Source organism: Pseudophryne corroboree, assembly GCF_028390025.1.
Source record: "Pseudophryne corroboree isolate aPseCor3 chromosome 3 unlocalized genomic scaffold, aPseCor3.hap2 SUPER_3_unloc_2, whole genome shotgun sequence".
In the NCBI taxonomy this organism is placed as follows: domain Eukaryota; kingdom Metazoa; phylum Chordata; class Amphibia; order Anura; family Myobatrachidae; genus Pseudophryne; species Pseudophryne corroboree.
The window spans coordinates 1170278-1183723 of NW_026967508.1; the positions used below are offsets into that span (position 1 = coordinate 1170278).

General features: G+C 47.0%; 1 protein-coding gene across 5 annotated transcripts in view; it reads left to right on the forward strand.

The window, feature by feature from the left end:
• The window catches only part of LOC134983636 (oocyte zinc finger protein XlCOF22-like), a 49691-nt gene extending 36674 nt beyond the window's left edge, over positions 1 to 13017 (forward strand). The window contains exons 2-6 of one of the 5 annotated variants that reach the window (XM_063949315.1): positions 3090 to 3243; positions 3865 to 3943; positions 4058 to 4158; positions 9976 to 10639; positions 11513 to 13017. In XM_063949315.1, the coding sequence (XP_063805385.1) occupies positions 3910 to 3943; positions 4058 to 4158; positions 9976 to 10639; positions 11513 to 12732 (2019 nt within the window). In that variant the 5' untranslated portion in view covers positions 3090 to 3243; positions 3865 to 3909 and the 3' untranslated portion in view covers positions 12733 to 13017. Of the gene's footprint in view, positions 1 to 3089; positions 3244 to 3864; positions 3944 to 4057; positions 4159 to 9975; positions 10640 to 11512 lie in introns of those variants that run through there. The other 4 variants (XM_063949316.1, XM_063949317.1, XM_063949318.1 and 1 more) reach the window with 4 other exon arrangements.
• Positions 13018 to 13446: the final 429 nt, after the last annotated feature.

Below are 13446 nucleotides of genomic sequence, written 5' to 3' on the forward strand. Positions count from 1 at the left end.
CCTGTAACCACTACACAGTAAAAACCCGGACCGGAGTATCAGCTGCGCTCAGGTTACTTCGCTAACACTTGCCTCCCGGTTGCCATGGCGACGTGGCAGCACAGAGCAGGAGATCCTAACACCTGGTGACCACGGATGCAAGCCTCCGAGGGTGGAGGGCAGTTACACAGGGACGAAATTTCCAAGGGCTGTGGTCAAGTCAGGAGACTTGCCTTCACATCAACATCCTGGAACTAAGGGCCATATACAACGCCCTACGTCAAGCGGAGTCCCTGCTTCGCGACCAACCGGTTCTGATTCAGTCAGACAATATCACCGCAGTGGCTCATGTAAACCGCCAAGGCGGCACAAGGAGCAGGGTGGCGATGGTAGAAGCCACCAGAATTCTTCGCTGGGCGGAGAATCACGCAAGCGCACTGTCAGCAGTGTTCATTCCGGGAGTGGACAACTGGGAAGCAGACTTCCTCAGCAGGCACGACCTCCACCCGGGAGAGTGGGGACTTCATCAAGAAGTCTTCATGCAGATTGCAAGTTGGTGGGAACTGCCACAGGTGGACATGATGGCATCCCGCCTCAACAAAAAGCTGCAGAGATAGCTGTGGGTGTTCCCGTCGGTCTATGTATTTTCTCCTCTTCCTCTCATACCCAAGGTGCTGAGAATCATAAGGAAAAGAGGAGTGAGAACAATACTCTTTGTTCCGGATTGGCCAAGAAGGACTTGGTATCCAGATCTGCAAGAAATGCTCACAGAGGACCCGTGGCCTCTGCCTCTAGGACAGGACTTGTGCAACAGGTGCCCTGTCTGTTCCAAGACTTACCGCGGCTGCGTTTGACGGCATGGCGGTTGAACGCCGGATCCTAGCAGAAAAAGGCATTCCGGATGAGGTCATTCCTACGCTGATAGAGGCTAGGGAAGGGTGTGACGGCTCAACATTATCACCGTATATGGCGAAAATATGTGGCTTGGTGTGAGGCCAGGAATGCCCCTACGGAGGAATTCCAGCTGGGCCTTTTCCTTCACTTTCTACAGTCGGGAGTGACTTTGGGCCTTAAATTGGGTTCCATTAAGGTTCAGATTTCGGCCTTATCCATTTCCTTTCAAAAAGAACTGGCTTCTCTGCCTGAAGTTCAGACGTTTGTAAAGGGAATGCTGCATATTCAGCCCCCTTTTGTGCCTCCAGTGGCACCTTGGGATCTTAACGTGGTGTTGAGTTTCCTGAAATCACACTGGTTTGAACCACTCAAAACGGTGGAAGTAAAATATCTCACGTGGAAGGTGGTCATGCTATTAGCCTTGGCTTCGGCTAGGCGTGTGTCAGAATTGGCGGCTTTGTCACATAAAAGCCCTTATCTGGTTTTCCATGCGGATAGAGCAGAATTGCGGACCCGCCCACAATTTCTGCCGAAAGTGGTTTCATCCTTTCATATAAACCAACCTATTGTGGTGTCTGTGGCTACTACTGACTTGGAGGATTCCGAGTCACTGGATGTAGTCGGGGCTTTGAAGGTTTATGTAGCCAGAACGGCTAAGGTCAGGAAAACAGAATCTTTGTTTATCCTGTATGCTTCCAACAAGCTTGGGGCGCCTGCTTCATAGCAAACTATTGCTCGCTGGATCTGTAACACGATTCAGCAGGCTCATTCTGCGGCTGGGTTGCCGCTGCCTAAATCAGTTAAGGCCCATTCCACAAGGAAGGTGGGCTCTTCTTGGGTGGCTGCCACAGGGGTCTCAGCATTACAGCTTTGCCGAGCGGCTACTTGGTCAGGTTCAAACACCTTTGCAAAGTTCTACAAGTTTGATACCCTGGCTGAGGAGGACCTTGTGTTTGCTCATTCGGTGCTGCAGAGTCATCCGCACTCTCCCGCCTGTTTGGGAGCTTTGGTATAATCCCCATGGTCCTTACGGAGTCCCCAGCATCCACTAGGACGTTAGAGAAAATAAGATTTTACTTACCGGTAATTCTATTTCTCGTAGTCCGTAGTGGATGCTGGGCGCCCGTCCCAAGTGCGGACTTCTTCTGCAATGCTTGTATATAATTATTGCTTAAATAAGGGTTATGTTATAGTTGCATCAGAGTTTATCTGATGCTCTGTGATTGTTCATACGGTTAACTGGGTAAAGTTATCACAAGTTATACGTTGTGATTGTTGTGGCTGGTGTGAGTCTTACCCTGGATTCCCAAAATCCTTTCCTTGCACTGTCAGCTCTTCCTGGCACAGTAGCCAGTGAGACATTGCACAGCTCCCTATAGGGAATACACAGACAGTAATGATTTGTCCTCTGTAGCTACAGCTGCTCCTCACCTCTATGGGGGTAACTCAAGTGTCTTGTGCGCCGGCGGCCACTAGTTGGCGCCCGATGAAGCAATTCAAGTGTTTCTCTATTTGGGTGTGCTCATTACAGTTATATTATATTGGCTGGTAACTAGTGAGATAATAAACAGACAGACTACGCTTGCATTCAGTGTCCATTAGACAGAGTTTTATAATACGCAATCAGTGGCGGTTCCAGCCGGTATTCCTGAGGTAAAATCCTTCACTGTTCGCAATGTAAATGTATCTGAATAAAAGTCATATAATAATAAGTTGCTGGAGACGTGTGCACCCCAGGTAGAGCACTTTTATCTGTGGACTCTGCAGAAAAGGCCTACTGGGGCTCCATGACTGGGGAACTCCCAAAGGCTACAGGAATAAAGTTGCACTGTGGATCTGGATTGCTTTCTTGGCTTGCCCAAAGTCTTTACCGGTTGCCCAAGTAGAGCGGACCATGGATTTGTAAGGAAAGGTGACAGGCTTCGTTAAACAGAAGGTAATGTGTCTGCAGAAGGCTGTAACCTTAGGGTGCAGGGGAGTGCGGCTATAGACTGAGAGCTTAGAAGTTTACGACCATGAAGGTTGGATCTGCAGTGCTTGTATGTAGTCGGCTGTATACAACTCACTAGAGAGTGTATATGGGAATTTATAACAGATAGAATTGTTAGTGTAATACGGACCCTAGTATATTTTTTGCACAATTAACCTGTACAAAAATAACTTGAATTAATTTGAATTCTGTTTATCTTTTTATTGATGTCTCCCCCAATACACAGGATTACACTGTAATGTGAGTGTGAGACACGCAGCAGCCGTCCCTTGTGTCAGGAGGACTGAGCAGGACCCAGAGCCCCATCACGGTGCCTCCACCTCAATGACCAGAAGATCCTGGAACTCCTCTACAAGATCATTCAGCTACTGACTGGAGAGGTGACTGCTGGGAATGGGACATTATACAGTAACACCAGGGGATGTGTCTGGGTGATGACTGGAGAGGTGACTGCTGGGAATGGGACATTATACAGTAACACCAGGGGATGTGTCTGGGTGATGACTGGAGAGGTGACTGCTGGGAATGGGACATTATACAGTAACACCAGGGGATGTGTCTGGGTGATGACTGGAGAGGTGACTGCTGGGAATGGGACATTATACAGTAACACCAGGGGACGTGTCTGGGTGATGAGTGGAGAGGTGACTGCTGGGAATGGGACATTATACAGTAACACCAGGGGATGTGTCTGGGTGATGACTGGAGAGGTGACTGCTGGGAATGGGACATTATACAGTAACACCAGGGGATGTGTCTGGGTGATGACTGGAGAGGTGACTGCTGGGAATGGGACATTATACAGTAACACCAGGGGACGTGTCTGGGTGATGACTGGAGAGGTGACTGCTGGGAATGGGACATTATACAGTAACACCAGGGGATGTGTCTGGGTGATGACTGGAGAGGTGACTGCTGGGAATGGGACATTATACAGTAACACCAGGGGATGTGTCTGGGTGATGACCTGTGAAGATGTCACTGTCTATTTCTCCATGGAGGAGTGGGTGTATATAGAGGAACACAGGAGTCTGTACAAGGACGTGATGATGGAGAATCACCGGCCCCTCACATCACTGGGTAAGAGGAGACTGTCATGTAGTGTAATGGAGAGAGCCGCTATGGGGGCCACCTAGATACACATCTGATAATCACATATATACAATGTACTCAGTCACTGTGTGTCTCCTACAGATGGGGCCAGTAACAGTAACAATACCCCAGAGAGATGTCCCCATCCTCTTTATTCAGAGTATTGTACAGAGGAGAATAACAGGATGCCACAGAAGGATCCGGTAAATGGGATTTAATGTATCACCAAATACCAAATCCACTGTTATTATATGATCTCTAATGTATCTTTGTGTGTCTTATACACTGATAAACCATTTAATTTCAGTTAAAGAAATCAGAATAATATGTTTTCTCTAACGTCCTAGTGGATGCTGGGGACTCCGTAAGGACCATGGGGAATAGACGGGCTCCGCAGGAGACAGGGCACTTTAAGAAAGAATTTGGATACTGGTGTGCTCTGGCTCCTCCCTCTATGCCCCTCCTCCAGACCTCAGTTTGAATCTGTGCCCGGAAGAGCTGGGTGCTACTTAGTGAGCTCTCCTGAGCTTGCTAGAAAGAAAGTATTTTGTTAGGTTTTTTTTATTTTCAGAGAGATCTGCTGGCAACAGACTCTCTATTACGTGGGACTGAGGGGAGAGAAGCAGCCCTACTCACAGAAGATAGGTCCTGCTTCTTAGGCTACTGGACACCATTAGCTCCAGAGGGATCGTACACAGGATCGCACCCTTGGTCGTCCGATCCCGGAGCCGCGCCGCCGTCCCCCTCGCAGAGCCAGAAGTCAGAAGCCGGTGTCTGAAGCAAGAAGACGTCAAAATCGGCGGCAGAAGACTCCAGTCTTCATATGAGGTAGCGCACAGCACTGCAGCTGTGCGCCATTGCTCCCACACTAACCCACACACTCCGGTCACTGTAGGGTGCAGGGGGGGGGGGGGGGGGGGGCGCCCTGTTGGCGCCCTGTTCAGCAATTAAGAACCTCTTGGCAAAAAAGCAGCATATATACAGTTGGGCACTGTATATATGCATGGGCCCCCGCCATATTTTTACACATAAACGCGGGACAGAAGCCCGCCGCTGAGGGGGCGGGGCTTCTTCCTCAGCACTCACCAGCGCCATTTTCTCTCCACTGAGAGGAAGCTCCCCAGGCTTTCCTCTGCAGAATCACTGTAGAAGAGGGTAAAAAGAGAGGAGGGGCACATACATTTGGCGCAAAAACAATATATACAGCAGCTACTGGGTTAACACTAAGTTACTGTGTGACTTCTGGGACATATAGCGCTGGGGTGTGTGCTGGCATACTCTCTCTCTGTCTCTCCAAAGAGCCTTGTGGGGGAACTGTCTTCAAAAAGAGCATCCCCTGTGTGTGTGGTGTGTCGGTACGCTTGTGTCGGCATGTTTGACGAGGAAGGCTATGTGGAAGCAGAGCGGGAGCAAATGAATGTGGGGTCGCCGCCAACACCCGATTGGATGGATATGTGGAAGGTTTTAAATGATAATGTTACTTCCTTGCATAAAAGGTTGGATAAAGCAGAAGCCTTGGGACAGCCGGGGTCTCAGCCCATGCCTGATCCTATGTCGCAGAGGCCGTCAGGGTCTCAGAAGCGCCCACTATCCCAAATTGTTGACACAGATGTCGACACGGATTCTGACTCCAGTGTCGATGGCGATGATGCAAAGTTACAGCCTAAAATGGCTAAAGTCATCCGTTACATGATTATAGCAATGAAGGATGTGTTGCACATCACAGAGGAAACCCCAGTCCCTGACAAGAGGGTTTATATGTATGGGGAAAAAAGGCAAGAGGTGACCTTTCCCCCTTCACATGAGTTAAATGAGTTATGTGAAAAGGCTTAGGAATCTCCAGATAGAAAACTGCAGATTTCCAAACGGATGCTTATGGCGTATTCTTTCCCGCCAACGGACAGGTTACGCTGGGAATCCTCCCCTAGGGTAGACAAAGCTTTAACACGCTTATCCAAGAGGGTAGCCCTGCCGTCACAGGATACGGCCACCCTAAAAGATGCTGCGGATAGAAAGCAGGAGGGTATCTTGAAGTCTATTTATACACATTCAGGTACCCTACTAAGGCCGGCGATTGCGTCGGCCTGGATGTGTAGTGCGGTAGCAGCATTGACAGATACCTTATCTGAGGAACTTGATACCTTGGACAAGGATACTATAGTACTGACCCTGGGGCATATAAAAGACGCTGTCCTATATATGAGAGATGCCCAAAGAGACATTAGCCTACTGGGCTCTAGAATAAATGCAATGTCGATTTCTGCCAGAAGGGTCCTGTGGACTCGGCAATGGACAGGCGATGCCGACTGAAAAAGGCACATGGAGGTTATACCTTACAAGGGTGAGGAATTTTTTGGGGACGGTCTCTCAGACCTGGTCTCCACAGCTACGGCTGGAAAGTCAAATTTTTTGCCATATATTCCCTCACAACCTAAGAAAGCACCGTATTACCAAATGCAGTCCTTTCGATCACAAAGAGGCAAGAAAGTACGAGGTGCGTCCTTTCTTGCCAGAGGCAGTGGTAGAGGAAAGAAGCTGCACAATACAGCTAGTTCCCAGGAACAGAAGTCCTCCCCGGCTTCCACTAAATCCACCGCATGACGCTGGGGCTCCACAGGCGGAGCTAGGCCCGGTGGGGGCGCGTCTCCGAATTTTCAGCCACAAGTGGGTTCACTCCCAGGTGGATCCCTGGGCTATAGAGATTGTGTCTCAGGGATACAAGCTGGAATTCGAAGAGATGCCCCCTCACCGTTACCTCAAATCGGCCCTGCCAGCTTCCCCATTAGAGAGTGTTAGCTGCAATTCACAAATTGTATCTTCAGCAGGTGGTGGTAAAGGTTCCCCTCCTTCAACCATGTTTGTGGTACCGAAACCGGACGGTTCGGTCAGACCCATATTGAATTTAAAATCCCTGAACATATACCTGAAAAGGTTCAAGTTCAAGATGGAATCGCTCAGAGCGGTCATCGCAAGCCTGGAAGGGGGGGATTTTATGGTGTTTCTGGACATAAAGGATGCTTACCTTCATGTCCCCATTTATCCACCTCATCAAGCGTACCTCAGATTTGTGGTACAGGATTGTCATTACCAATTCCAGACGTTGCCGTTTGGTCTCTCCACGGCACCGAGAATATTTACCAAGGTAATGGCGGAGATGATGGTGCTCCTGCGGAAGCAAGGGGTTACAATTATCCCATACTTGGACGATCTCCTCATAAAGGCGAGGTCCAGAGAGCAGTTGCTGATCAGCGTAGCACGCTCTCGGGAAGTGTTACAGCAGCACGGCTGGATTCTAAATATTCCAAAGTCGCAGTTGATTCCTACGACTCGTCTGCCATTCCTGGGCATGATTCTGGACACAGACCAGAAGAGGGTTTATCTCCCAATGGAGAAGGCTCAGGAGCTCATGACACTAGTCAGAGACCTATTAAAACCAAAACAGGTGTCGGTGCATCACTGCACGCGAGTCCTGGGAAAGATGGTGGCATCATACGAGGCCATTCCCTTCGGCAGGTTCCATGCGAGGACCTTTCAGTGGGATCTGTTGGACAAGTGATCCGGATCACATCTACTGATGCATCGGCTGATCACCCTGTCCCCCAGGGCCAGGGTGTTTCTCCTGTGGTGGCTGCAGAGTGCTCACCTTCTCGAGGGCCGCAGATTCGGCATTCAGGACTGGGTCCTGGTGACCACGGACGCAAGCCTCCGAGGGTGGGGAGCAGTCACACAGGGAAGAAATTTCCAAGGTCTGTGGTCAAGTCAGGAGACTAAACATCCTGGAACTGAGGGCAATATACAACGCCCTACGACAAGCGGAGACCCTGCTTCGCGACCGACCGGTGCTGATTCAGTCAGACAACATCACCGCAGTGGCTCATGTTAACCGCCAAGGCGGCACAAGGAGCAGGGTGGCGATGGCGGAAGCCACCAGAATTCTTCGCTGGGCGGAGAATCCCGTAAGAGCACTGTCAGCAGTGTTCATTCCGGGAGTGGACAACTGGGAAGCAGACTTCCTCAGCAGGCACGACCTCCACCCGGGAGAGTGGGGACTTCATCAAGAAGTCTTCACGCAGATTGCAAGTCGGTGGGAACTGCCACAAGTAGACATGATGGCATCCCGCCTCAACAAAAAGCTACAGAGGTATTGCGCCAGGTCAAGAGACCCTCAGGCGATAGCTGTAGACGCTCTAGTGACACCGTGGGTGTTCCAGTCGGTCTATGTATTTCCTCCTCTTCCTCTCATACCCAAGGAGCTGAGAATCATAAGAAGAGGAGTGAGAACAATACTCATTGTTCCGGATTGGCCAAGAAGGACTTGGTATCCAGAGCTGCAAGAAATGCTCACAGAGGACCCATGGCCTCTGCCTCTAAGACAGGACTTGTTGCAACAGGGGCCCTGTCTGTTCCAAGACTTACCGCGGCTGCGTTTGACGGCATGGCGGTTGAACGCCGGATCCTAGCAGAAAAAGGCATTCCGGAGGAGGTTATTCCTACGCTGATAAAGGCTAGGAAGGACGTGACGGCTAAACATTATCACCGTATATGGCGAAAATATGTTGCTTGGTGTGAGGCCAGGAATGCCCCTACGGAGGAATTCCAGCTGGGCCGTTTCCTTCACTTCCTACAGTCGGGAGTGACTTTGGGCCTAAAATTGGGTTCCATTAAGGTCCAGATTTCGGCCCTATCCATTTTCTTTCAAAAAGAACTGGCTTCTCTTCCTGAAGTTCAGATGTTTGTGAAGGGAGTGCTGCATATTCAGCCCCCTTTTGTGCCTCCAGTGGCACCTTGGGATCTTAACGTGGTGTTGAGTTTCCTGAAGTCACACTGGTTTGAGCCACTTAAAACCGTGGAGTTAAAATTTCTCACGTGGAAGGTGGTCATGCTATTAGCCTTGGCTTCGGCTAGGCGTGTGTCAGAATTAGCGGCTTTGTCACATAAAAGCCCCTATCTGGTTTTCCATATGGACAGGGCGGAATTGCGGACCCGTCCGCAATTTCTGCCAAAAGTGGTGTTATCTTTTCATATGAACCAACCTATTGTGGTGCCTGTGGCTACTCGTGACTTGAAGGATTCTGAGTTACTAGATGTGGTCAGGGCTTTGAAGGTTTATGTAGCCAGAACGGCTAGAGTCAGGAAAACTGAGTCACTGTTTATCCTGTATGCACCCAACAAGCTGGGTGCTCCTGCTTCAAAGCAAACTATTGCTCGCTGGATCTGTAACACGATTCAGCAGGCTCATTCTGCGGCGGGATTGCCGCTGCCGAAATCCGTAAAAGCCCATTCCACAAGGAAGGTGGGCTCTTCTTGGGCGGCTGCCCGAGGGGTCTTGGCATTACAGCTTTGCCGAGCAGCTACTTGGTCGGGTTCAAACACTTTTGCAAAGTTCTACAAGTTTGATACCCTGGCTGAGGAGGACCTTGTGTTTGCTCATTCGGTGCTGCAGAGTCATCCGCACTCTCCCGCCCGTTTGGGAGCTTTGGTATAATCCCCATGGTCCTTACGGAGTCCCCAGCATCCACTAGGACGTTAGAGAAAATAAGATTTTACTTACCGGTAAATCTATTTCTCGTAGTCCGTAGTGGATGCTGGGCGCCCGTCCCAAGTGCGGACTTTTTTCTGCAATGCTTGTATATAGTTATTGCTTAAATAAGGGTTATGTTGGTTGCATCAGGGTTGATCTGATGCTCCGTTGTTGTTCATACTGTTAACTGGGTAAGTTTATCACAAGTTATACGGTGTGATTGGTGTGACTGGTATGAGTCTTGCCCTGGATTCCAAAATCCTTTCCTTGTACTGTCAGCTCTTCCGGGCACAGTTTCTTTAACTGAGGTCTGGAGGAGGGACATAGAGGGAGGAGCCAGAGCACACCAGTATCTAAATTCTTTCTTAAAGTGCACTGTCTCCTGCGGAGCCCGTCTATTCTCCATGGTCCTTACGGAGTCCCCAGCATCCACTACAGACTACGAGAAATAGATTTACCGGTATGTAAAATCTTATTTTTTTGTGTGTGTGTTATGTAGGGTGAAGAACTGACTGATATGAAGGTAGAAAGTATAGGGGGCGAAGAAGAGACGTATGTGACTGATAATAACGCAGAAGATATAGCGGAAGAAGAGCCGTATGTGACTGATATGAAGGTAGAAGATATAGAGGGAGAAGAAGAGATGTATGTGACTGATAATAAGGCAGAAGATATAGCGGAAGAAGAGCTGTATGTGACTGATATGAAGGCAGAAGATATAGAGGGAGAAGAAGAGATGTATGTGACTGATATGAAGGTTGAAGATACAGAGGGAGAAGAAGAGACGTATGTGACTGATATGAAGGCAGAAGATACAGAGAGAGAAGAAGAGACGTATGTGACTGATATGAAGGTAGAAGATACAGAGGGGGAAGAAGAGACGTATGTGACTGATATAAAGGTAGAAGATACAGAGGGGGAAGAAGAGACGTATGTGACTGATATGAAAACAGAAGATATAGAGGGAGAAAAAGAGACATATGCGACTACTGTTAAGGTAGAAAATATAAAGAGAAAGGAAGAGACATATGTAATTGATATAAAGGGAGAAGAAGAGATGTATTTGATTGATAATAAGGCAGAAGACCTAAAGGAAGAAGAGACGTATGTGTGGGGTGATCAGCAGTATAAGGAGGAAGCAATCCCTACAGGTTTCAGCACAGGTGAGTAATAAATGCTTATTACTGAACAGAGTCACAGTAGGTTTGCAAAAGCACAAAAGGGAAGATGGCTATGCTCATTAGAGCTTACAATCTATAGGTTGAAGGCCAACAGCAGAGACATTGAAGAGCATAGAAAGGTGTTTTATAATGACAGCAGGAAAGCTTTCGTAAAGAAGTCTATTCTGAGAACCAGTATGAGGCTTTGGAGAACCTCATACCGGTCTAAGAGTGTAAGTGTACCAGTGGTGAGGAGCAGCACAGGCAAGGTCTTGGAGGCAGCAGTGGGAGGAGATAATGAGTTAGGAGGAAAGCCACCAGTCATTTGCGGACGGAAGTGGGCAGTGGACGCATAGAGGGAGATGTAGGGGGGGGTGGGATTGGGTGAGGGCTTTATAGGTTAGGGGGGCCAGTGTAAGGTCTATAGTAAAGGGGAGGCAGAAGCAGCTGGTTTGGAGAAGATGAGCCTGGCATCAATTTTAAGGACAGATGGATAGTGGAGGTGGAGAAATAGAATGGAGGGTGATTGGAGTTGGAGAGGCCACATAGGAGGAAGTTACAGTATTCCAGTTTAGAGATGATTAGTGAGTGGATGAGGGTCTTAGATACCTCCAGGATCTGATCATGGAGATCTTTTGAAGGGGGAAGTGACCAGACTGAGAGAGGGACTGAATATGCGGATTGAAGTAGAGGGCGGAGTTGTGGGAAAGATGGTGATGTTGTCGATGGATAGTAAATTCATGGGAATTGAGAGGATTCCAAATGGTGGGAAGACGATCAGCTCAGACTTAAGCATGTTTAAACAAGCACTGAGACATTCATGAACACTTGCTCCTTAATGTAAACAATTGTCTATTTTCATACATTTGTTTCCAGTAGATGAAGAAACAAGCAGAAATACCTTGGAGGGAGATCTCATTGTGTCCTCATTGTCTTCAGATTTTAAAATAGAAGATAACATCAGACAAGATTCTCCAGGAGAATACCCCATTACCCTAAATATACATCCAGTACGTCACAGTGCAGATGTATCATCTGGTCCCTACAATCATGAAGAATGTTCTGCAGATAATTCAGATCTTGCTATACATAGTACAGCTCATAAAGATGTTACAATATTATCTTGTTTTGAATCTGGTAAAAGTTCTATATGTCATTCAGTTTTTGTTAAACAGAAACCATTTCCATGCTCTGAGTGTAAGAAAGGTTTTACCAAGAAATCAGATCTTGTTGTACATCAGAGATGTCATACAGGTGAGAAACCATTTCCATGCTCTGAGTGTGGGAAATGTTTTACACAGAAATCATGTCTTGTTAGACATGAGAGAATTCATACAGGTGAGAAACCATTTCCATGTTCTGAGTGTGGGAAATATTTTACACAAAAATCAGATCTTGTTAAACATCAGAGAAGTCACACAGGTGAGATGCCATTTCCATGTTCTGAGTGTTGGAAATGTTTTAAGAAGAAATCAGAGCTTGTGATACATCAGAGAAGTCACACAGGTGAGAGGCCATTTCCATGCCCTGAGTGTGGGAAATGTTATACACTTAAATCAGTCCTTATTACACATCAGAGAAGTCACACAGGTGAGAGGCCATTTCCCTGCTCTGAGTGTGGGAAATGTTTTACACAGAAAGCACATCTTGTTAGACACAAGAGAAGTCATACAGTAGAGAAGCCATTTACATGTTCAGAGTGTGGGAAATGTTTTACACAGAAATCATGTCTTGTTAGACATGAGAGAATTCATACAGGTGAGAAACCATGTCCATGCTCTGAGTGTGGGAAATATTTTACACAAAAATCAGATCTTGTTACACATCAGAGAAGTCACACAGGTGAGAAGCCATTTCCATGTTCTGAGTGTGGGAAATGTTATACACTTAAATCAGTCCTTATTACACATCAGAGAAGTCACACAGGTGAGTGGCCATTTCCCTGCTCTGAGTGTGGGACATGTTTTACACAGAAAGCACATCTTGTTAGACATGAGACAATTCATACAGTAGAGAAGCCATTTACATGTTCAGAGTGTGAGAAATGTTTTACAAGAAAATCACATCTTGTTAAGCATCAGAAAAGTCACAGGTAAGAAGTTGTTTCCATGTTCTGAGTGTGGGAAATATTTTACACATAAATCAGTCATCAGAGAATTCACACAAGTGAGAAGTAATTTCCTGTTCCAATTTAGAAAAATGATTAAAGTCACGTATTGTTAAACAATTGTTCACACAGATTTACCCAGGTGAAAATATGTAAATTGAAGGTGTTTTTTTCTATAGAACAGATTTTTTTTTAAGCATAGTATTTTTCCTGGCACTGTGTCTCCATTTTTTTCTCCATTATATAAATGCTTGAGCTGGTGTTTTATTGTTCAGATTGTATTGTGTATGTTTTTTCTTCTTATCCATTTTACAGATAATATCTATTAACTGATTGGATTGAAAGGAAAGTAACTTTGCAGCATGTGTAGTAGTTTTTAGAAATGGATCACCCAAATGTTATACAAGAGAATAGGAGGACATGAGGAACAGTGTTCAAGGAGATGACTGGGGGGTAATCTCCTACTGACTAATATTAGGCCATACATTTTGAGACCTGACTGGCCAGTTCATACCATAAATATTCTTTTTGTATAATCTGTTTTTATTTAGAGAAATATGAAGATTACATATCGTTTAGACAAAAGTGTTTCTGGACATAAAGTTACAATCAATTGCTGTTTAGCCTTAAGGAGCAGGGTGGCTAACCCCCCTAGACACAAGAAGTCAGAGCATTTACAAACATTAGTAGGGTGTTCTATGAA